General features: G+C 36.3%; 1 protein-coding gene across 7 annotated transcripts in view; it reads left to right on the top strand.

Moving 5' to 3' along the window:
• Positions 1–25,120, top strand: part of COL28A1 (collagen type XXVIII alpha 1 chain) — an 81,904-nt gene that overhangs the window by 38,383 nt on the left and 18,401 nt on the right. For 5 of the 7 annotated variants that reach the window (XM_062569156.1, XM_062569157.1, XM_062569155.1 and 2 more), the window contains 12 exons: positions 236–304; positions 2,622–2,690; positions 3,499–3,567; positions 4,268–4,336; positions 5,426–5,497; positions 7,231–7,299; positions 7,881–7,952; positions 8,619–8,687; positions 11,337–11,405; positions 14,856–14,924; positions 17,152–17,220; positions 25,035–25,103. In XM_062569156.1, coding sequence (XP_062425140.1) covers positions 236–304; positions 2,622–2,690; positions 3,499–3,567; positions 4,268–4,336; positions 5,426–5,497; positions 7,231–7,299; positions 7,881–7,952; positions 8,619–8,687; positions 11,337–11,405; positions 14,856–14,924; positions 17,152–17,220; positions 25,035–25,103 — 834 coding nt within the window. The remainder of the gene's footprint in view (positions 1–235; positions 305–2,621; positions 2,691–3,498; positions 3,568–4,267; positions 4,337–5,425; positions 5,498–7,230; positions 7,300–7,880; positions 7,953–8,618; positions 8,688–11,336; positions 11,406–14,855; positions 14,925–17,151; positions 17,221–25,034; positions 25,104–25,120) is intronic. The other 2 variants (XM_062569161.1, XM_062569160.1) reach the window with 1 other exon arrangement.

The raw sequence follows: 25,120 nt of genomic DNA, 5'->3' as shown, positions 1-25,120 counted from the left end.
TTTCTTTTGTTTAAAGTCCTCTGAAAAAAAAATAGTTCAACAACTCAGTAAATGCAGATGTAGTATGTTATGAATTGTAACTGAATTGCTTTCCCTAATAATAATAATTCCATTGATTATCTTGTTTGCTTGCAAAGGAATACTTTTTTTCCTCCTCATTGTGGTGACCAGTTTGTTTATGATGGTTTCATTTATAAGCTCCTAAAACAGTTATACAGCTGCCACATCTTTCTAGGGTGAAAAAGGCTCTGAAGGTATTGCTGGTCCACCTGGACTGCCAGGGCAACCAATCAAAGGTGATAAGGTGAGGCACAGAGCGCTTTTCTGAACATGTATATAGGAAAATTAATGATGAATTATTCACACAATATTACAACAATATTTAAATATATTCTAGCTGGAATCATGAGAAACTGCTCTACACCATTTTGTGTAGCTTCACAGACTGCACTCATCTGTCCAAATATCTAGTATTAACTGAGAACACCAAGGACTGTGTTGAATGAAGCTGGGACAATGATGGAAAAATGGACTTTTTCTTCCTAAATCTATCCCATAAGTATTCCTTCTAAATATATCATATTTTTATTAAAAAGAAAAAAACCTACTTGTTTCATCTAGCCTAATGGATGGCTGGCAAGTGAGTAATCTAGCTTCTGTAATTTATTAGTTTTTTGGCATCCACTCCTTGAAAGTATAGTCCACAGCAATTTTGATTCCTGTTGCTTGAGAAGATTCCAACCTGTATCTTGTACATCCCCAGACAATGGCTGGTGAAAAATGCCCAAATGTCCCATAGGGCAGAGGCAGTGATCCAGATCTTCCTTCCCAGGGTTTAATGCTGTAGTCCTAGTCCTATTTCCTATTGTTTTCCTGCCCTCCTGTCCCACAGTTCCTGTTCCTCACTGCACAGCGTACAACTTCAGCAGGAGCAGAGGATAGCACTCCCTTCCAAGGTAGCCAACAACTTAGTCAGCAGGGCATTCTTCTCAGATGAGGGGAGTTCAATTTGAGCTTACTCACCTTGTTCTCCAAACAAATAGTCTCTAAGATCTTCAGAGCAAGCTAGATGCTGTGGTTTGGTCTGATTTGGTCCACCTGCGAGAAGCATGATCAGTGAGCACCTACCTGCCTTGCTCAAGGCCTTAGATACAGGAATATCTTTTATCTGCACAGGAAGGAGCTGTCTTACTCTCAGATCTGTGCAGGAAAAGATCAGTCAGGATCAGGTCTGTAAGTACTCAGGAACATTACAGTAAATAAGCATTCTGGGATAAGTGGAACTGATACAATTTTGTTTCCCTGGGGACTGGTGTCATACATCCATGACACCTTCATAGATCTGTGACCCTTTCAATACCCTTATGACCTCCCCACCATAATACCTCCATTCCCTCCCCAGGTGCTCTACAGTACCTCCAATTTCCTTTCCCTGTACAAATACACATAAAATACTTAGCCCTCCTCACCCTTCAGTGTGCTTAGCTTCTCTTCTATATGCAGCTAACCATTTTCATGCTTACAGGAACCTACAGTCTTTGAGGTCTTCACCTTTCCAGCTCTTCTCCTTGACAGTGGCAGATAATTTCAGAAGTTTTTAGAAGTGACAAAAACACAGATAGACAGAAAATACAATGTTATAAGCTTTATTTCATTGAAAAGTAGGCTAAAAACTAATGCCATGCCTGGAGTGTAGTCAAGCAGAAGTTTTCAATATCACAGTCTTGAGTGCAGGTGGCTGAATTTTGTCTGAGTCCTGCTTTAGGGTCTTAAATCCTTTCCTTAGTTCCAGAAGTAGCACATAGTAGACAGAGGTTAGAGCTAATTTGGTTGTTTAGCCCTCTGGAGTGGAGATTGCTAACATAGTTGCTTCGTCTTCTTTCTGAGAGACATACTTCACATTGATGTCTTACTTATCCATTATATTTCCTTAGGCTGGGACTTAAAAATGCTGTGTATTGCTGCTATTCTTGTTCTAATAGTTATTTTTTTTAATAATAACTTTTACTATTTTTTAAAACAGTTAAAGTGAGTGTGTGTGTATATATATATATGTATATTTGCAATACTCGTAGACATAAATTTATATAATAAATATATATCTGATGTCTCAGAATAATTTAAAATCATCTTCCCAGCAATTTGTCATGTAACTCTTTTACATTGTCTTGATGAACCTTATTCACAATAGTCTGTAACTAAGTCAACTTTTTTTTGTGAGGGCCTGGCAAATATTTTTCAAAAATGCTTTACATTTTACACTTACAAGTTTTTCTTCTGGGTGTTAAGCAAGAAATTGTGTATACTTCAGTATGAGAAAATCTTTACCTTAAATCTAGGTATTTAAAGATAAACCACAAATCCTTTTACTAATAGTGTTAGAGCTGTGATAGTCTAAAGTTGTAAATAAGGTGTAGAAAGGTATATTTTTTTTTATTGTATCATCTGCCCCATGTAGACTTTTAGTTATTCAAAATTCATTTAAAACAAATTGAAGCAGCAAACTTCAAGATAAGACAGCTTGAGAACTATTACTCTGTGTTTCATTTAAATATGTTAATTAGCTAACATGGATTATTGCAATTTAGCTTTCTGGGATACTTACAATATTTTTAACGTAGGGTGAACAAGGCCAAGTGGGACCACAGGGCCCAGCAGGACCGCCAGGAATAGGCAATCCAGGAAGCCGGGTAAGTCTGAGTCAAGGACAGACATTCAGCAGCAGATATGATGAAGCTGGCTGGTAGGAGCAGATTCAGACATTTGTCTATTCCATTCTTAAGTAGGAGGGAGCTCATAAACTGCCTAGCTCTAGTGTGAAATCTACCCTGCATTTTGTCTAGTTCTTTGATAAAGTGACCCGACCAAGACTGAGCACAGTATTTCCCTTGAAGTCTCACTGTCATCTGATAGATGAGGATAATTTGTCTTATATAAGTTAATTCCGGTTATTACATTTCAGAATTAAATGTTTTCTTTCTTTATTGGCAATAGCAGCAACATGTGATAAATAGCATCAGCTAGACTGCAGACTGCATCTCCTGTGCATGAGAACTAGTCTTAATTCTGATCTTGTTCCTCTGTTTCTACAGCCCTAAGGGGTGAAGAAGGCATGGCCCTACTGCTCTCCTAAAGGAAAATAGTTTTGCTACTAATTTCAAAAGAAAAAGAAACAAGGCCTGTACTCTGAAGATATAACAAACATTTGCATACATTTTGGGGGGTTTTAATTTGGTCAAAGCTCTAATTCTGGTGTGGAGATATTAAAAAGTTTCACAGCGATTTTCATTTTGATAAGTATCAAACCAGTGGCTTTAGCCAAAGCTTGCTGACATAAATGATCCCAACTAATCTGAATGGTATTAGAATCAAGCAAATAGAAATTGGGTCTAGTCTACACAATAATTTGCATAGGAATAAATCAGGTGCCCCCAAATGGATGATGAATTTCAAGAGTGGAAGCGTATGTTGCATTAACTCCTTTATTTTGTTTTTTAGGGTATACAGGGTCCACAAGGAAACCCTGGGGCAAAAGGATCTAAAGGTTTTGGTCTGCCGGGTCCAAAGGTAATGGTTCAGACATGATTTTTTAAAAAATGGTGAAAAGCAACAAGCAGTAGCAAGCAGCAGGAAACAATCTATCTTTGCCAGGCTCTTCAAGAGCATGTTTGGTGAGGTAAAAATGTAACTGGTCATTGGAAATAGTAATTCAGCTTTGATCTTTGAGGGGAAAGCTCCGGTATTATCAAGGTATTCCCCAAATTCTGTTTATGGCTTCTTATGGGCTTATTACAGCCTATAAGCTTTGTGAATGTGGATTTTAGGTTCTGACTGGACACAAATTTACAACCAAAATGTCTTTCAGACACGTTCATATCAAGTGAGTTTAGTAATATAAACATATTATATTTAAGTTCAGAACAGAAATTCTATTTTTTCTTTATTTGGACTCACCTTTCTTTCAGTGACAAGAGAGTCTTAAATATAATGGTATTGAATGAAAAATATAAAATGTATTTAAGAGAGAGAGAGTTAAAACACAAATGAGAAAGTTGGAATGATTCACACAGACCTTTTACCCATCGCAAATTTAAATAAGGTAGATGAAATCCTACAAGTTATTGTGGTTTTGAAAGAATGAATTTTTACAGTGGAAAACTACTCAGCTGAAAATCTAACCATCTCTAAAGCAGTTAGTGAAATTGTACAAGTAGTGAATGAGTTTAACTATGTTCCTTTACTGAACAAAAGATTTTTTTCTCATTAGGGTCAACCAGGTGAACCTGGACAAAAAGGAGAACCAGGACTCCCAGGGATTGGAGTACGAGGAATCAAGGTGAGCCTATTTTTTAACTGCTACTGCTTCTAATTCTTTCCAGGATTACTGATAGACTAAATAGAAGGGAGGGAATTGTATAAATTGACTATGATCAAAATAAAGAGGTACTTCCTTGACAGATATTGCTTTAACTTCACAATTGTATCCTTTAAGCATATATTGCTGTGTTAGGGCTCTCACCATCTCTCCTAAAATCATTATGGCAGCCAGAACAGGAACAGTTTGTCCCTGTGTTGTCTAAGCTGATGACGTATCTCCAAGACCTGTTAGAAAGGCTGCTGCTATCTCTGTTCCTTTGTACAGATTGGAACAAACCCAATCTGTGTGACAGTGAAGTTAGAAGAGCTGGTAATGAGTTACAGCTTTAACTGACTTTAGCTTTACTTTTAAAGGCTGTATACCAGGTCTTTGGCATTTCAGGTAGAATTAAAAAAAAAAAAAAAAAAAAAAAAAAAAAAAAAAGTAAAATGACACAGCCATTTTGAGTGTTTTTTTTCCCCAGGATCATGTAAGAAGTACTTAGCAGGACTATTTCCTACAGATTGTGGCAAGGCCTTTCTTAAAAGTAATGCCTAGACCAGTTTATGCAGCAGGTGAGGTAGTAGTCCTGCAGTCAACACTTCTCGTTTATGGCACAAACACTTTACTAGTGTTATCCAAGTCATGCAATGAATACGACGAAAGATGAGTGGTCAGATAAACCAATGACTATAATGCAAATGCGTAAGGGAACTACTTAGGCTGAACAGGCAATTTAGATTGATCGTTCCTTACAACTCAGATGTTTGACTTTACAAGTAAATGACATTTTTGTCATATTGTTCTTGCATATAGAAAAACAAACTGCATTTAATCATGTGTTTTTACTTGCCAAATAAATTTATGTTTATTTAATACAAAACCAAGAAAGAAATTTAAAACATATATTTTAGCTTGTATGATTAGAAAAAGTTACTGACTTTATAGCATATTCAACTTACCGAGAATAACAACAAAAATATTGTATGACATTAATATTCTAATTCATTGTACAGAATAGAAGAATTTACTGAGGTATGCAGATATAATTATCTATTCTTCTCTAAGGGAGATATAGGACTATCAGGACTCCCAGGAGAGAAAGGGGTGCAGGGAGACCCTGGCAAGGCAGGGAAAAAGGTAAGGCGATATAATTTACTGCAAGCATGTAAAAGCTGTAGATGAAAGAAAATCACACTAGCTGGATTGTGAGCTCTGGCTGAAGTTCGTCAGCCTGATACAGAAATTGTTGCAAGCAACTAAAACGTATGCTGGTCATTTCTAAAGGAAATTCTGAGATTTGAAGAGAAACTCTTTCATCCTTGGGGAAAAAGAATAATGGTTTGAAAATGGTAGTAATAAGTTTAGAGGAAAGCAAAGCAGAGTGCCCAAAACAGTCACTGCAGAATAAATTAGAAGGAGGCTTTCAAACCTATGTTTTTGCAAAAGGACTGAGCTGCTTAGTGAACAAAAATCAGTTATTTGGCTGATTCTTGAGAATATGCTAAAATGCAGATGCCCTCCAAATTTTGTTGCAGCTCTTAAAAGAGGGTGGCAGCTACCCGACACTTTGAACTGATTAATTGAACATGTCTCAGTGTGCACAAAACAGCTTTTTCTACTCATATCTCTTTAATCAGAAAATGTCTGATTAGCTCTCATCTCATGTTAAGAATCCAGCTTCACATTTTGCTTCATTTTACTCATACAATTTCTGCTACAAATGCAGTGCAAACACCAGCTTGACAATTGCAGCCTGAGGTAATAAGTTTTCCATTTTGGATAAATATTTACCATTTCTGTAGATACTTAAGTTTTATAATAAAATTGAAGTTACCTATTACTAAAGTGCTCAGAAATGAAGATCCTGGCATATCATAAGTGATACAAATAAGTGTAGATGTTATGTTAAAATTAGAGCTGCCTCTTATATTTGAGGATGCTTTTTTTTTTCTCTCACATGTTACCGTCATTCTGAAGATCATCTTGGTGCTGCCGCCTTTTTGTCGTAACTCATTAAGAGTGAAAATGTTAGTACAGCTATCTCAGATATTCAAGGAAGTGCAAAAACTGTTTGATGCCTGCAGTGAATAGTGAGCACAGAGATATGATTGCAGTTATTTGCAGGTGGGAAGCTGGCTCACAGAAATGACCTTCAGACTAATGCCTAACAAAAGCAGGTTCTGTAATATCATGTTCATCAACAGCTCAAATCAGAAATAGATTTTTAAAATTAATTATAATCTCTTTTTCAATTTCTGAATTACATACAAACATTCTGATATATGAATCTTGTTGATCTTATTCCTAAATATTTGATAGATAATTTTCCTATATATAGTATAATCTGTGCTGTGCATTATTTGTGCAGTTATTTGTGAACTATTTGAAGTTATATCTGTGGCAAGATGTATCTTGATATATATCAAGATATATCTTGCAGCCTGGATTGGTTTTTGGCTACTGAGTTGCGTAAAGTTGATGCTTCTTAAAAATCATTTGTGTCAGAGCTGGTCGACATAGGATTCATTGTGATAACTTTGCAAACATTTTTCTTTCCCATGTGAGTATATGCATGGAATTCTTCCTACAAAAGATTAATGCAAGTGCAATTGGTGCTACTACAAATGTTTGTAGAAACAAGGAATACGAATGCAGGAGGAGTGGTGGAGGAGGGATTAAAAAGATGGAAAATGGTGGTGTCTTTTTCATTCTCAGTATTTTCTTTTTTACAGAAAAAAAATCTGACCAATATTTTTAATGACTTTTTGGGAGAAGTATTGATGCAAGCTGTGGTTCTCAGAAGTCCATTTATTAACTGATTAAATAAAAATAATTAAATGAAAATTCATTAACCATTTAATCTCTATTAGGGGGAAAAGGGAGATCAGGGTCCAAGAGGCCCAGAAGGACCCCCTGGCAAAGGAGATGTAGGCCAAAAGGTATGGCTTAACATGCACACTTAGAAAATACTACTAACTTAGACCTATTTTATGAGAGTTCATTTTTTGGTCTTTTCATTCATTTTATCTTAAAGAAGTAATTATATTTTAACTGATGATTTAAAAGGGCTTGAGAGAGAGCAATACATTCCTTAGCCTGAACAAGTGCAGCAAAACCAGACTCTATATAAACATAGAGACAAAAGTTAATTGAATAATAGAGATTTTCTAAAAATTTAGTATAGAATTCTTCTTAAAGTTAGGAGGCAGATTACCTCTGTATGCAGATAGGGAGAGAAAGAAGAACAAAGGGAAATTAAGTAATTATTTACATGCCTGAATATGAAATTAAAAGTCTGGAAAGATGTATTAATAGAGAGACAGATGCTTTTCTGTCTCATCCATTAAAAATTTATGACATTAGGTCATATGATTCTAAAACTGAGAGAGATTTCAGTTGGAGTGAAAATGAAACCTTTCTAGTTATGGGCTTTTCTGTGGTTGTCTTTTTTGTTTATTTGTATCTGCCAGGTGTGAATGAAACTTTGTTGTAATTTAAACAAAAACTTTATTTTGATCAGGGTGACCCAGGAGAAAAAGGATCCCAAGGACTAATTGGTTATAAAGGAGTACAAGGCCCAGTAGGACCAAAAGTAAGCTTGCTCTTTCAGGGCAGTCCTTCCATTTTTACTTGATATAGGACCTATGGGATTTCTATAACCTACAAATTCCTCAAATGTATGATGCTTGGAGACTTAAACAGGAAAAAAGAAAAGCCAAAATATTTCTATCTTTTGCTCTGAATGATACATGCACCTGAGGAGAAAAGGGATAGGCAAACATATAATTACAGACTTTATTGTTACATTTGAACACCAAAAAGCTAAATTAAAGTTGTCCCAGTGTCTTTAACCATGACATTTTGCACAAATCCTGACTTTGAAATACTTACTTTCTATTAGGCCTTTTTGTATGTAGTAAGTATCAAGGTGAATGATAAGGAAATTCAGATCACATAAGCGTTCACATTATTCAGTTGGCTTTGTAAGCTCTACACAAAAAAAATAAAGTTAAAAAGTGAAATATACAGTTCAACTAATAGTTATTTAAAACTTGAAACTTAGAAAATCTTCCACAAGAGCAGTAAATTGATATATGTTTTTTTCCAAAATATTGTCCATTTTTCCCTGAAATAGTTTAGCTATTCTATATTATTAAAGTTTTTTTTTTTTTTTTTTTTTTTTTTTTTTCCAAAACTTACTACTTGTGCTGGAAATGTAAGTGTATGTTTAAACCTAAGTGATACTGTTTTGTAACAGGGTGAACCTGGAGAGAGAGGGCCACCTGGTGTTGCTGGATCATCTATTCAGGGGCCTGCTGGACCAAAGGTGATTATCTGATATGTGCTTGCTGAAGACCAGGGATAGAAAAAATTGTAATACACATTTCTGTCAAAGTTAAAAGAATATAAAGCAAAGGAGTTAAATTTTCTTTTGGTTGAAACAAAGATGAATTTTAGAGGTAAGGAGGGTTGGAAAATACCAGAAACCAAGTGTTTGGAGGCTATTGAACACAGTGCTAGATTTAGTGTATGTTATTACCTCCTGAAACCATTTATTAAGGGAGGAAAAAAAAAAAAAAGAAAAAAAAAAAGAAAGGATATCCTTATACACTGTATTTTTATTGTGTAATCACTTTCAAGCCTTCTGTTTTCAAATTCACTTACCTATTTTTTTATAAAGACTAAAATTTTCATAACTGTTCAAGTAAGGCCTTGCAGGAATGTTTCTGGGCATAGTTCCAGGGAGTTATATGATGAACTACAGGATTTTTTTGGTGAAGACTGTATATCCCTTGCAAGTGAACAATCGGCCTGTAGATACTACTATAAATGAAATCTCGTATACCAGATAACTAGAACTATATCCTCCTCATTGCATTTATGGAGAAAAGCTAACTGAAGTGAGTGGGAGTTGTCATGTAAAACAAGCAGATTCAGCAACAATAAAACTAACTTTAACAATTTTAGAAGCTTGAAAATTCACCACCACACCATTTTTATTTTACAAAGAGTATAGTTGCTAATTTTACAATATAGCAGGTAATTTGAACATGATTGACACTGTTAAGTTTTAGTGATAAGTTTTCAGGGTATAGAAATCCCTAATTCACGTCCTATCACTCGGAAGTCATTTCACCCCCATTTTTCTTCTTCCTTAAAGATATACTATACCCACACATGTACACGTATAGGTATGATATATTCAGTGTACTGAATATATCTGCTTGGTGACAGGGTATCGGAAACAGGTAGGACATGGCTTGAGCTTGTTTCTGTATGGAGGAATGAAGAAGGGAATGGAGGAAACTAGAGGTACACATGCAGTAAAAACAAAATCACAGAGAAGGAAGAAAGGAAAGGAGTGTGGCATTCTGTTCGTATCTCTATTATTGGTTTAAAACCATTATAATGTACAAGATTGGCAGGTATGAAGGTGGATTTTAGAAGACTGGTCTCCCTTCTTAATATGATGCTGTTTTTCTTGATACTATGACTTTTTGGATAGGCAAGAAAGTCAATCAAGATTGTCCACTGATAAAATTCTTGCTGAAAAATAAGAGCTAAAAATTGTATTGCGTTTTTCACTTCTGTTTTATTCACTTCATTACAATTCATTTCACTTTCATAGTACTTTAGCTGTGATACAAAATCTACTGGAGTTTGTAGGAGATTTTTTTAGATCGGGCCTTTTATGTGAATGGCCAATGAACAAGTTGAGTGGATAATTATGAAATCTAGGTTGATTTTTAGAAAATATATAATTGTTTGTCTCTTTACCTCCAGAATAATTTCTTCATTTAAGCAAGAATATCTGTTTTTTAACTATCACTCAATAATGTAACAGGCTACAGAAAGGCTCAGTTTTTGGAACGTCCTAGTATCTGCAGTAGTGAAGCCAGACATTATAAATTTCTAACATAGTGAATCAGCATGTTGTTCAAACCTGAGAGCTGTCAGAGCCTGAGGTCTTTCTAGTTCATCTCTAAATATTTGGTGTAGCAGTGGGTGATTACTAGATGTCAAATTGCTAGACAGCCATGGTTGCATCCATTGGAAATTTATTTATTTTAAGCTACACCCACGCTTGGAGACCACAGTTTTATTTCCCTTGACAACCATTAAGCTATTAATAATATAAAGACAGTAACATTAGACAGCTGTTTGTTTCTCATATGCCTCTCTCTAATGGTCACAGCTGCTTTTGATAAAATACTTGATATTCATTCCCTAGTGAATGTTCCCTGAGATACAGACTTTTCATCTTATCAAGTTCCACTGAAAACTGAAAGCTTTTTTTTAGGATCCTAATGTAAAATAAAATATCTGTTGCCTTAGATTAAACACCAGAAGAAGCCAAATTTTGCTTTGTGAAGGGATAATATGAGGGAAAAATGAAATCAAAGCCTGATTGTTTTCCAGGAAAGGTGCTAGCAGAGCTAAGATCACTGGCAGCTGTAACGGATAATATTTGAAAAAAAAAGAGGTTTCTTCCTGAGCCTTCATAAAAACTAGTATATGGAGTTTACAGCTTTGAAGTGCTGAGCCAGTGCATTATTAGGCTCTGTCTGTCTGGGCCAGCACTTGTCACTGAATCATCTTTGCTGTCCTCTAGGTGCTCTGGCAGAAACAAGGTTGTGCCAGTGTTGCACCAACTTGTGCTCAGTTGTGCTCATGAAAGCAAGCAGAAGCCATGGGTGAATCTGGCCACTGAAACTGAATTGTGATGTTCAACCTTGAGTTGAAAACTAAAACTGTCAAGTTATTCGTCCTTTTGACACTCTTGAGGAGAAGCAAAAGTATAAGAGAGGCTAGAATTAAGGTAGCAAAAACTTCTGCAAGTATCAATGACATAGTCGCTAGCTCAGAAATTGTCATGTCATTGCGAGAGAGAGTTGAATAATGTTTCTTTTCTGTAAAACTTTAGTTAAAACTCAAAATAACCGAAATGTTTTTGGGTTGATTTCTTTTTGGATAGGGAGAGCCAGGACCCAGGGGGCCACCAGGCGATGATGGACTTCCTGGAAATTCAATAATGGGACCAATGGTAGGATTTCTTCGAGATAAAAGATGGAACACAAACACAAGATGTATGCAACCCTTTTGCTAGACTGTAGAAACCACTTACATGACTTTGTCAGAAAAGTAACCGACCAGTTCTTCAACTTTTCCATCGTTGCAAGTTGAGCCAATTTAAAAAATATGCTTCTGATCTTTTCAAATAAGAAACACAAAATGAATTAAATAACTAGTTCAGTGTACTTCTGAAACTTTGCTCAGGAGGTACTCTTCATTAGGAAGGTAGCTCTTCAAATTTATCTGTACTTTTCATTATCTCATATGGTGTTTGACACACATACTCTTTAGTGAGTGTGAACTGAAAGATACTAGTAAATTTGACTGTTGTGTTTCAGTCTTGCAAACCCTGGACATTCAAAAACATAGGTAAGACCCAACATGATGACTTTAAAATACATGTATTTTGAAAGTATTTATTTACATTTAGATTATAGAATAGAATTTGCTTGGTTATATCTTTTACATTATTAGCTTCAACACTGAGGATGGAATAGAGTAGTCTTTAGGAGGATTTTTCTGCTCACTATGCAAGCATTTAGTAGTTAACTGGCAAGATCAACACACACAAATGAAAGACAAGAGTAAAAAATGAAGATTCGGTTGTATCATGGAGATTGCAGTCTTTGGAAAGTGACCAAACTCCTCAAAGGGAAAGAATTGTTTTGAGGAAGCTTATCACTTTTTTTTTTCCCAACAGAATTGGCTAGTATACAGGCAGTAGAATAGCAGCAGAAGTTATTTTAAGTTTTTTCTCAACAGTGAGAGTGTGCAGTTCTTGTTGGATATGTAAAATCCTATCTGCAAGCATTTTGAAACTTTTTCCTTTTATTTACACATGGGGACGTCAAGAGAAAGTGAAAACTATGGATATTCAGAGGCAGGTTTAGCTCAATTGGTTAGAGCATGGTGCTGTAACCATGGAGCATTAATGCCAGCGTCATGGGTTCAATCCCCGTACAGGCTATGCTGAGGGTTGGCCTAGATGACCTCCAGAGGTCCCTTCCAACCTTACCATTCTATGATTCTGTGAGATTTATGTTTATTGTCTACCTTTTATTTATTTACTTATTTATTAAGAGTGGAAAAGAAACTGTCCCTACATTACTGCTTCATGAAATCACTTTTAAAAAGTTACCCTGGGAAGGATGGCAGGATAGATGAATGAATTCAACATACCATCAGTGACAACAATGGTACTTGCCTTATTGACTTGCAGTGAGTCACTGTGGTTCTGCTATCTAGACTCTACAAAACCATAGGCGGCGGTGATCATAGAAGCATTCCTGGACTATCTCTTCTGTGCTTTGGATGTAGCTGTAAACAAATTGAAGCTAAATAATCTGGACTAGAGAGCTGTGGTTTATTACAGATTTGGAACGTAATCCTGAGTGGATTTATAACTACATTACTAATGACAACACCAGACAATTCTTGTAGAAGAGAATGTGTTAACATTTATTTGGTATTTACAGTGGTCTGCTTAGACTAAATGAAAACATATAGTTTGGCAGTTTTTTACTACACTGGAATTTGAGGTAAAAATAGAGATGAATTCATGATTCATGATTTCCTTTATTGTTAAAAAAAATGCTACTAAACATTAAAAAAAGCCTTTCTCATTTTATCCATTATTTCAGAATTATTTAATGTGAAGAAAAGGTAAAATTGGCCTTCCATTACGAAGCTACTCATGGACTAAAAGTGTCCGTAGTTAAATTTTTTGGTTAAATTTTTCACAGAACTGGATTAGAATTCCCTGATTTGGAAATTCTTTAGGCAACCTGAAGAAACATCTTCCAAGTCTGAATCTGGTGATCAGGTTGTGTTTAAAGTCTTTCAGTGAAACACGCTTTAGACTGGAGAATAGGAGAGATTCATACTCTTACGAGTGAACTACCATATAGTTTTCTTTAAGCAAAAAGCATGCCTACATCCTTATCCCAAATTCCTTCTTAAAATGGTTTCAGAGTTTCATTTAACCAGAATATTGACTTTTTATTGTTTCTCTTCATTCACATTCCTCCTGAGCTAACCTGCTTTGTATGCCTTGAGGAGAGTCAAAGCAGTTCTTTTTATTTTTTCTTGACAGGGCTAAATTGGTTAGGAAGATCTGATTGCATGTGTCTGTGCTAGAGAGGTTCAAAGACATCCAAATGTCTTTGGACACCGATTTTATTGGATATCTAACTACAGAATTTGTTGGTTTGTTTTCCGGCCATGGATGCTGGACTCGGGCAGATCAGTCCCTCCGACTGGAGCTGCTGTTTCTCCGTTCACAGTGTCCTGAAGCGTTATGCTATCGATGAAACTTCCGGACACGATGCACTCGTGAGACAGCAGTCCCTCATTGTCCAGTCTGCTGTAACTTCTGTCTTCTAGATACTTATTTTTGCTGGAATAGACAGGAATGCTCTCTGCATGCATTCTTCAAGATGTGTTACCTGTATGTACGTTAACAACTGACCCTACAGCACTCCATTTACATTTCATGGCACTTTGGGACTGAGCGACGGGCGTGCACTGCTCCCTGTATGGCCGTACACGTACCACGCTTAACAGCAGAGTGGATATGTAATGATCAGTAATGATTTCTGACTGGTAATACTGTCACAAAAGAAATTTACTTTCTTGTTTTTGCCAGGAACAGTCTATTGAAAACTCTGCCAATTTGCTCATTAAATGTCAGGAAAATCAGGAATGAAGTGAGGGAAGAGGAGAAGATTGATATTTGTTTTCCATTTTGTAGAGAAAGGAAATAATGAGATTTTTCAAATGTGCAGAATTCTTAGTAGGAGTCAGTGGAGGAGTTAACATAAGCAGTGATGGTTTCCTAATACAGAGCATTTTAGCTTAAAAATAAGAGAAATTATATGTTTTTTATAATGTGTTATATTTCCTTCTTTTCTTTCTTTCCCATGTAGAATGCTATTTGCTTTACTGTATGAAAGAACCGTAATGAGCAACATAACTCAAGATAATTTAAGGCTGGTGTATCATGTCAGTTGTGATATTTGAACAGTGAGTTTAACAATACTGTTATCCTCAAAAATCATGAAGTAATTAAAAAGAAACCTTAGAATAGCTTGAAACTAAATAACTGTTAGAAAAAACCTTAAATCATAACTATTAATTGGCTGAAGTTGTCACTGTTCTGAAAATTTCTCTCTGCAACTACAAATCTATAAATTAGTCATTACTTAGTGAGACCTCTTATTTTTCTGAAATCTTAATTTCAGCAACTGAAACTGCATTTAAAAGCTTAAAAATTTCTGAGCTTTGCAAACAAATTGCAGCAGCTGACAACTGTTATTGTACACTTCCAAGTAGATCTTAGTTTCCTCAGATGTTTGTAAATACACATTTTATCATGGTAATAACTGATGATTACTAGCACAATGCCTGTTTATTTTCTATTTAGGGTAACCAAGGACTACCTGGGCTACCTGGACCACGTGGAGCAAAAGGAGATGGACACAAAGGTGAAGCTGTAAGTATAATTTTAATTCTGTACTTTTCCTTGCTGGTACTTAGAGCCTGTGCTTTGCGTCCAACAAAAAATGAATTGCTGTGTTCAATATAAATTCAATGTTTAGTTTCTTAGGGGTCATCACTACTTTGAGACATCGAAGTGCATTTAAGCTTCTCTTTCGTCTTTTAGCTAATTTAAATATCTTATATATTTTTGAAGCCCTTTTCTGTCTTAATTACGGTGTCAGCTCTACAGGCAATGAAAGCAGGACATAACATGGGCTGCTTTCATTTCAGCATCATGAAGGGGATACTCGGTAATGCCATCGGCATTTTCATGGCCTCCTTGCTCATGTCTTAAATCTGATCACTGCTTTGAATTTACCTCCCCTCCCTTTTCTTTTGTCATTTTCTCTTCAAGATCTCTAATAAGATCTGCTTAACCAAATCTTGGAGCCTTCATGTCCTTGGTTTCTCAGCTGCTTTTTGTCTTGGAGGTCAGATCCTCTTTTTTGAAGACTTGTCCCTCCTTCTTTTTCTGATAGTTAGCTCCTGAGACAGTTAATGCTTGAACATTCCAGCTGGCAAATTCCATTACAAGAGCGTATCAGCACTCACCCTAAATCTCAGTCATCCACCCAGATGAATTTGACAACTTAGGTATTAGCATCAATTCATATTCTGATCCTGAACCACAGCTAGGACAACCCTGTATCCTAGAATGTGTCATGTAATCAGCCATCTGCCTCTTTTGACGTGTTATGGAACAAGAAGCCAACTGAGAGGGAACTGAAATTATGAGATCTCCCTTGTTCAGCCACCTGCTGCAGGGGCATCATGATGAGAGAAATCCAGGGAACATTAGGCTGAATCTTTTCTGCAACCTCTGAATTCGGTTATCTCCTGTAGGTTGATTGTAGAGGTACATTTTGGCCAGCTGGTGGAGATGACCACTCAAGCTCAGTACAGACATCTTGTTCTTTCCCAAGATTTTTATTGCCTGCTGTGTCCTCCACAGTGTCTATGAGAGACAGGGAAAACACTTGACTGGAGGGTGAGAACGGCAGCTGCTGCCCAGGTAACAAAGCCAGTGATAACTAACCAGCGTGTTCCTGACAGTGGAGGACCAAGTTGTGGGGAAGCCTAGAAGGACTGTGTTAGGCCTTGCTTACTTGTAGATGAGTTTGTATCAATATATTCATTCTTTCTTCAAAAAGCTGCTTGTTATCTTTTTATTTTCTCAGGGCTCCTAGTGAAATTCTCCACTCCTATATTTTGGCACATGCTTACTTGGCTTCTAATAGTTAAGGAAAATATTCTACTTTTTCCTTACAACAATGCAGCCTACTTCTATCTCATTTCTTGTAAACAGAGTTGCTAGAACTTCCTGACACTGGCTTCTTTGGTTTTTATGGTAAGGGCTGTGCAAACAGTTCCGTCCTAGGGGAGGGAGAGCACCTGGCCTTTTCTCTTAAGAATAGTGAATAGGAACTAAGTTCTGAAAAGAAAAAAAAAATGATCTAGCAAAATTAAATTTTTAAAGAAGCTAGTTGAGGCAAGGTGCTGGAGAGCTCAGGTATAGTTTCTCAGAACTACAGAGTCACTTGAACTGAAGTGTAAGTACAGGATGGAGGAATCCCTGAAAACAGGGATATGAGTCAATTCTGTTTCAATAAGTTCAAGAATTACATGACCATTAAAAGGCACACTTTGAAGCTGCTTGGGTTTGTAAGAAAATAAAGACAAGGAAGATAAGCATGCCTCCAAGCTGTATGAAGAGCAGTTGAATGAGCTCTGAGGGACTGACTGAGGAGTTCAACAGAATAAACTTTGGAACGCTAATATACTGAAATGTTAGTTCTGACTTGACTCCAAAATGTAGATGGGTTAGATCTGGGATATCGGAGACAATGTGAGGTGGCTGCAAAGTATTTGAGCAATATTGAGCAATGCTGGCTTTCTGACTGATTTGTCTGAGTTAAGAGTAGTTCTAATGTTAAGTCAAGAACTAGACTTTTCTTATACACTCTGGTAGTATTTTCAAGTTTCTACCTATGATTGAGGATGACTGCTGCTCAGTACATGTCAATTGTATTAAGAATTTTGACAAAATACAGCTGAAATGGAGGAATTCATAACTAGTTTTATAACTTTTTTTTTTTTTTTTTTTTTTTGGTGGAAGAACAGAGGTACTACTCCTTTAGGTCAACTACTAATGTGCTTTTTTTATTCGTCTGATATACCAGGGACCTCCAGGACCAGCAGGGCCTCCAGGACCAGCAGGCCCAAAAGGTGTGGGAGATCCTGGACCAAAGGTACTTGTATAACAGTAGTATATGCATCTGAACACTAGACATGGTAGACAAGCATCTCCAAAACCAAATGGATTAGATTAGGATGCTATATATATATGATAAAATGCTGCAATCTCATCTCTTGCTTTCTCTAATAGTCAGAAGAAAAGCCTGCAATAAGATTTTCTTCCATATTAGATGCAAACAAGCTCTTGCATTATCCACTGATTTGATGCAAATCTAAAGATTCACCATAGACCCAGGATGTTTCTAGGTACTGGAGTTTTCATGTAGAAGTCAGAATTCAATGCCAGCAGAGTATGAACCTGAAAATTTGTCTGTCCCAGCAATTACATGGATTCATGATTTATAAGAACAAAAGGAACTTGTGATCTGCTTTTTTGATCTCTTATATAAGCTGGGCACTATGATATCCTTAAATTTGTTTCTAAATGATACTTTTTGGGAAACACAGCCATAAACTTTGCTTTAAAATAGCTGTTGTGAGAAATTTCATTGCAACTATTCTAGTGGTTTCCTTTCAATTAAAAAAAAATTATTCACATTTTGGATTTGTTTAGGAGGTTTCTGGGGATTGTAATCTTTCAGCCATGACATCGCAGTGTGAGATCATCTTAGCTGTCATGATTTTCAATTTCTTTTTTTGGAAACACTATTCTCTGTATGTTGAATTATACATGCAGACATAAAGTAAGATGCCCCTAGATATTTTGTAGTCATAACATTTACTGTGTTGAAAGTCAGATCATTTACTTCTTTGCAGCTGAACAACTGAACCACTTTCTTAACCTTCTTTAAATGTTTTCTGAGATCATTTTGTGATTTTTCCTGGCCATTGATAAAAATGGTAAATAATAGGTGGTAAAAAAAAAATTTCTCTTGAAAATCTCACAAAACCAGATGTAGTTAAAGATGATTTGCTGTTTATTGCTATATTTTGAGACCTATCAGTAAGCTATGTTTTTATTTTTTTAATGTCTGCTTCGATAATTTTGTACAGTGTTCTAGGATTTTAGTGAGATATTCTTCTGTAGTACCAAAAGAAATGCCTTATAAGACTGTATTATAGCAAGGCTAATGCTTTTATTTGGCAACATATAATCTCATATTAAATTAAAAAATCAAGTTAATTTGGCAGTATCTATTTTCTGTAAGTCTGTATTGAATTGCATCAATTAAATTACTTTTATTTCTTTAGTAACTGAGTCATGTGCCAGCTCTTCCATTACTTTATATGAAATGCCTTGATAAGTAGTAATTCAGAATAGGAGCAAAAAGCCAGTTTTCTCAGATATCTGTTGTCAAGCTATTGAGTATTGTAGAGATGGATGGCTTTCAGGGTTTTTTTAGGGGGGAGGATATATTTTTAAGAACTTATTTTTGTTTGTTTGTTTTAAATGGGAATTCTCATGTCCCAGGAACCTGAGCTGAAAGTCCTTTCTGTTTGGGAAAACATGTGTTTGGGCAATATTTATTTGCTTTCTCCTACAATAGGCTTTCTGCTTCCTATTTCACATATCTAATGAGGAAATCATTAAATAAAACCACTCTGTTGGATATTTTAAAGCAATTCCTTATATGATTTTGGTCTTAAGTCTCTTTTCTCCAAATTTTTATAATGATTTTTATACTGTGGTAGTTACAATGTGACTTTTTAGGTCATATATTGATTAGAACTTTAGAATACTTCAGATATTTTTTATTTTATGAAGAAAATTTGGAAATGTTTCAGTGTTGTATTCCTAATTCCTTTATCCGTTTTCTCTTTTTCCTAGGAGTTTCACCTTAAAGCTAATATTATAATTTAGATAAAAGTTGGTAGAACTTTAAAAATATCTCACTACTTCCATTTAACCACCATTTCTTCTGACTCCTTTGGAGCCTCATGTAATTCATTTCTGTAGGAGAAAGGAGGGCCAGCTGGTCTTTTTATCATATTTATTCTGAAACTACTCTCTCTCATGACGTAATGAATTAGCTGTTTTAATACTTACAGTTTTCACTTTCATCTCTAAGTGATGTAAATCATTGCCAATTGAAGCCACTTTGGCATATTCCTTTATAAAGACATCACATCCCAGCAACACTTACTTGTCGGTCTCTTCTCTCAGTGAAGAGCATGTGAAGTATTACCATCCCTCCAGGTCTGGGGGCTGAAGCATGTTTGTGATATTAGTAAAGGAGGTTTATTACCAGTAAAGGATAGTGATAGTATCTTCTGTGTGGATAAATACAGACTGTGATCTGTGATTCTGTTAATGGAATGTTCTTGATTAATAACAAATTTGGAAATAGGCATGTCACTTCAACCAGGGTTTGACTGAACAAAGATGAAATAGTTAACTGTGACTAAGAGATGAGAATTTTTATAGTTTAACTGGATTTAATTATGATGGGAAATGGAAATAACAGAAACCTATACCAAAAAGTCCCTATCTTTAAAGAAGTCAGGAAAAGATCAGGCAAAGGTGAACTGATAAATTGCCATCATTATCATCATATGTTTTCTGAGAATTCCAGGTCAGATGAGGGTTGTCAAGTAAATTAAAAGTATTTTCCACATTTTCATAGAATCAGCTATATTTTAACAAAAATTGTTGGGGTTAGGTTGATTCTAAGAACCAAATTGTTGAAAAACATATGGATGAAAAAGAAACTGCCTTTTCAGGTTAATAGAACAGAGCTTCCTGTGGTTTTGGGAGCTGAGTGTTACATAGCTTTATGAACAAGACCTCAGAATCTGCAGCCAGTCTGGTTCAGGCAAATGCGGGTGCAAACCCAAAGTCTCCTTGGGTGATCTGCATGAATGTTTTAGTCTGAATCGCATGTGTAGTTTATATGAACCCACAACCTGAATTTCCTTTAAATAAAGCTAAGCTAGCTGTAATCTGAGGTGCACTTAATGCACTTTTACCACCAAAGTGGGGGGTCAGTATACCGGAACGGATTAGAGCAGGGCCAAAGTACAGTCCCTCACACCTAGTACTGCATATGGTATGAACATTAGGTCTATCTGCAGTAACTGCAGACTTGCTGCTATTGGGCCTGTAGCACTCTCTGCTCCTAGCCCTAGAGGATGCTTATCAAGCAGAGGCTTCCACTCATAAAAGCCAATTGTGAACAGATTCAGAATGCACTGTATCCATGGTAAATGGGGAAGTGGCATATTGCTCTAGAAAGAGTCCTAGTACAAAGAACCCTATAGAAGTAGCTGTCTTTGCAAATAACACAATTAGGCCACATCATGCTTATGTCCAATTGTGTATGAAAAGTCTTGTGTAGATCTACAGGTTTGATTGTGTTGCAGTGTGATGCTGAGCATCAAATTTGGCCTCTCAGACTGCTTATCCAACAGTTATCTGTCAGAAAATTAAAAACCAAGAGCTAAAAACTGCTGATAAAATTAATTTATATTTTTATTTTAAAAAATAAAGTTTATTCTTCATGATGCAACTAGATTGGTGTATTAATCCAACCAGAGCTAAATATTGTAGGGGGAAAGGGCATATTGATTTTATGAAAGGTGAACAGTGGTAGCTGTTGCATTTTTGGGACTGTTGCACCAAAGCTTGCAATGCACAGAGAATCACATTTATGATTTATTTCCATGAGTCTGGACTAAACATGGTGGAGGGTACACAGTAAAAAAATTAAAAATACAAACAGCTCTTCTCCCTCCCCACTATTTTTTTTGTCCTGTTTGTTTTATACCAAGTTTTGAATCCTTACTCTCTAATAGCTCTCTAGGAGAAAATGTACCACGGGGGAAAAAGATTCATCTGAATTGCAAGAATTCCCTCATGACTTAGCTCATAAAATGGAAAAATCATTTGTTATTTAAGTAAAAGTGCACTAGCTATCTCTCATCCCTTCCACATGAAAAATGGATATAAAAAGAACAGCAACAATTGCTGCATATTAAAAAGGACATTTGTTTGGTAAGAGGCTCATAAATTTACACACTAGTCAATTTGAAATTCCTTTGAGTATCATTATATAAGAATGTTCCACTCAGCTGAATCAGAGCTCTGTTCTCCTCACTTTCAGAAATGGCTCACATATGTGCACACTACAAGATAGGAATTTTATGTGTCGGAGGTCAAATTCGCATGAAAACAGAATAGGAACATGTTGGATGCATTCAATCCTGATGGCACTGTATTTTATGAAGTATTAAAATAGAGGGACGGAATATTGGAATAGAATTAAAAAGGTATCTAAAAGCACAATGGCGAACTAGGAGGTGGGTGGCAGACATTCATGTCCTCAGGAGCACAGCACTAGAAATAAAGAAAGCTTCATACCCACTAATTGGATAACAGGAGTATAAAAAACCCCGAGCATTGTCCCTAAAGCATGGACATCTGAGCTGGATCCAGTTACAGGATAAATATCTTTTGCACCTTGGGCCCTGTCTAAGTCTCATAGTAAATCAGATATATATGTTTGGAAGCTGAGATTTATTTTTAGATGATTTTTAGGTCATTTAATGAGTTTTCTTGATATGATAAGGAATGATTCATTTTCTTGAAGTGATAAAGAATAGGCATTGAAGTCCCATGCTTTACACTATCTTGGCTCAGCTCTGTATTTCTTGTTTCAGTGTTCATTTCAGTGATGTTTTTCTAGTTCACTATCTTGATGACAGTGATAAGCTTATCTGAAAGTACAATATAGGAAATCCATTATAGCTTATCAGAGAAATGTACTAAATCCTTCTTGAAATGAATTTCCTGAGGGATAGCTTAGTGTCACACCTTAGAAATAAGACTGCTCTGGTTTGCAGCTCTCAGATCACAAGGGAAGTCTCTCCTCCAAGCCAAGAAACATGGAAACTTTACTACAGAGCTCTGCAAAAGACCTTTTCAATGAGATGTATGATATTAGCTAAGCATGTGAGGCTAAAATTCAATCCTTCACCTGGAACAATCCAGTGTAAGATTGTGTTATGGGAAGAAAGAGACAACTTCAAGCCACCCTTGTGCTTATTTTGTTTAGAGCTGGTCTAAATGCAGATATATTGGATACTCAACCATAAGGAATTCCTCACCTGTGCGATTATTTCCTGTTCAGCTTCCATCACAACTGCTTACAGGCTGCTTCATAGCCCGCAGCTGCCAGGAATGTCCTAAAAACAATATGTGCTACAAAACCTTATCTGTATATCCACCTCAGATGTGCTTTGGCAACTCTGCCAGGTTTCAGAGGGAGGCTGGGGCAGAGAATCCTTTGACTGCTCTGTGTAACATCTACTCTAGAAGAATTTTCCTACAAACAGCTTAAGGCTGCATTATGGTTTACAAGGACATAAAGGACCAGTAATATTTTCCTTGGTAGGATGAATAGTAGGATGGCTACAATTGCTTAAGCTCTTGGTATTTGTTAGTAGTATGAATATCTCAAGCTAATAGTAAGAAAATTTTTTGAGGGATGAATTGAGATACCAGGCATTTTTTAGAAGAACAAGAATATCTACCATTGTTCTCACTGTAGAGGGGCCATAGCACCATATACCAGATTTAAGAGCTACAATCTACAGTAATTTTTAAGTGTTTAGATCTTCAGCTAGAATATGTCAGAGAAATAGAACAGAAAGTTTAAGACATTGCCAGTATTGTGGGTCTTTGCAGTAGCAGGGAATGTGTAATATAAAAACCTCAGGTCATCACAAGAAAAAGATGATCTCTGATACTTGATAAGAAAACCAGCCTTCTCCTTAGCTCCCTTTTCCAAAACAGAATGAAGTCAAAACAAACACTCCTCCCACCTCCTGATCAAATCTGAGGGAGGAACTCCCACCTGACTGAATCTGGCACCTAGCTTAACCCACAGACTTTGGGCTTGACACACAAATTTAAAGCTAAGAGCATCCATGTATCATCATTCCTGTGTCTTGACTCAAGTTGGCCAGTCTCCAGTGCTTCGGGAGGTAGAGGAATAGAAAATAAAAATAGAAGCTAAATGTTGTATCAAGAAGGAAATAGTATTATAAAGCTTAATCTAAGCCTCATCATTTGATTTAGTTCCTAAATCTCCAGATCTGTCAAATTTGAGCATAGCGTAGGCCCTAACGTGCATATAAATGTGTATATATTTATATACATAAAGTGGCTGAGAATGGGAGTATTGTAGCAATATACAGAAAATCTTGGCTGAAGTGGTCTCTCATTAAAGGTTGAATCTTGGGCATTTTACCTAAAAGCACATTATAAGCTAGCTTATAATGTGAAAATTACATAATTCCTCATGGAAAGTAAAGGAAGTCAGTGAAAGATTCTGCACGTTTGTTTCCTTCCTGTTTAGTGAGTTTGATATGCTGTTTCTTTCATCTCGCTGTAAATGGGCCAGTGTCATCTGTGATCTATGTAATTCATACTTACATCTCTCTCCCAGCTGGAATGCTCCCTCTGCAGGCACATCCATTTTTTGAGCTTTTCTGAGTACAAAACTAAGTAGAATTAGGGGTACTTACATCTTAATGGTCCACTGTGTTTTGTCAATGAAAATTTGGTTTTGTCAAGAAAGACGATCTCTTCTTGACTTTCATGCTAGTGTGTTGGATGATTAGTACTTTATCAGTGTATGTCTGTCTTTCTCTTGTGTGTGCCTGTATAAACACAGATTTAACAACTTTTCTTACTAAACCTGATTCAGAATTTTCTGATTCTACAGCTGATTCCCTTGCTAGTCACTGTTTTTTTTCTTTTCAAACTGATGAGGGTTTTCTAGTGATAATGTGCTGTACACATACCTATTCCTTCATTTGCACCGTTTTGGATTGTGGAAAACAAAGTTACCTCTCAAGTCCCTGTGCCTTGCCCCCGCCAGCATCCCTTGACATCTGTTTCCTTGCATTTGGCTTGTTTGCAGCCAAAGGGGCTGCACATGGTTCAGCATTATCCATGTTTCACCCTAGTTAGCTGGTGCTGTCTGCTGTCTGCCTGGTGGTTAAGGGATAAGCCTTCTCTGCTTTTTTTTTTCTCTCTGAAATAATAAATTAGATTTCTTTCCTTTATCCAACCTCTAATTATCACCAAACCTGTGGTAAATGAACATCCTCAAGGCCTCTACCTTTGTGATGAATTTGACTGAAATCAGCTGATGAGTTCAAAATATACTGGGGGGATGGAGAGGAGGACTAACACTGACAAGCAGAAACATGGGCATGGTATCACTTAAGCCTCATTTGCTAAAGAAATCAAGCTAAAAATATTTATAAATTCTACCACCATTAAGGCTTTTTATGAAAACAAAGGAAGGGCTATTCTTTGTCCTCTCTCATATCTATGTTATTAAAATTGATTTTTCATAAATACATTAGTTCGTCAGTTTTGGAAATTAAATGTCGCTGGTTTCAGAACAAGTGTGCTACAGGTTGAAGGGCATGACTATTGCTGTGCCTTACTAGTAGCTCTCAGTCGTCCTGGTAAGATGCTGCAGAATGTGATAGAAGAATGTCATAGTTTCCAAATGAATTTTCTTTCCTTTTTCTTCTGTAGCTGATAGTTTACAAATTATAATGATAACTCCAGAGGTGAGTTTGATCATATGGACCTTTTCTTGCAAATACAGTGTTACCTACCTAGAGCTTAAGTAATGTGGGCACACGCATTTGGTTTTTTTATTTATACTGCAACTGTTGAGCATCGCTTATCCAGGCAATGTTTGTTTGTTTTCTAAGCTCAATAGTTTGACTGATTGCTTCATCCTGGATTTTTCCAGGAACCTTTAATATAATGCAGTGCATTAAGTGGATGAAAGGTATAGCACTTAAGAGGTGATCAAATTACTGATGCTACTGTGACTATTTCCAGGGAGATCGTGGCATGAAAGGCTATCCAGGGCCCCCGGGGCCTAAGGGAAGCGGAGTGGTTGGTCCCAAGGTCAGTGCAATGCTCTT

This window comes from Rhea pennata, chromosome 2 (genome assembly GCF_028389875.1).
Source record: "Rhea pennata isolate bPtePen1 chromosome 2, bPtePen1.pri, whole genome shotgun sequence".
NCBI classification, from domain to species: Eukaryota; Metazoa; Chordata; class Aves; order Rheiformes; family Rheidae; genus Rhea; species Rhea pennata.
This window is presented reverse-complemented; position numbering and strand designations above follow the sequence as displayed.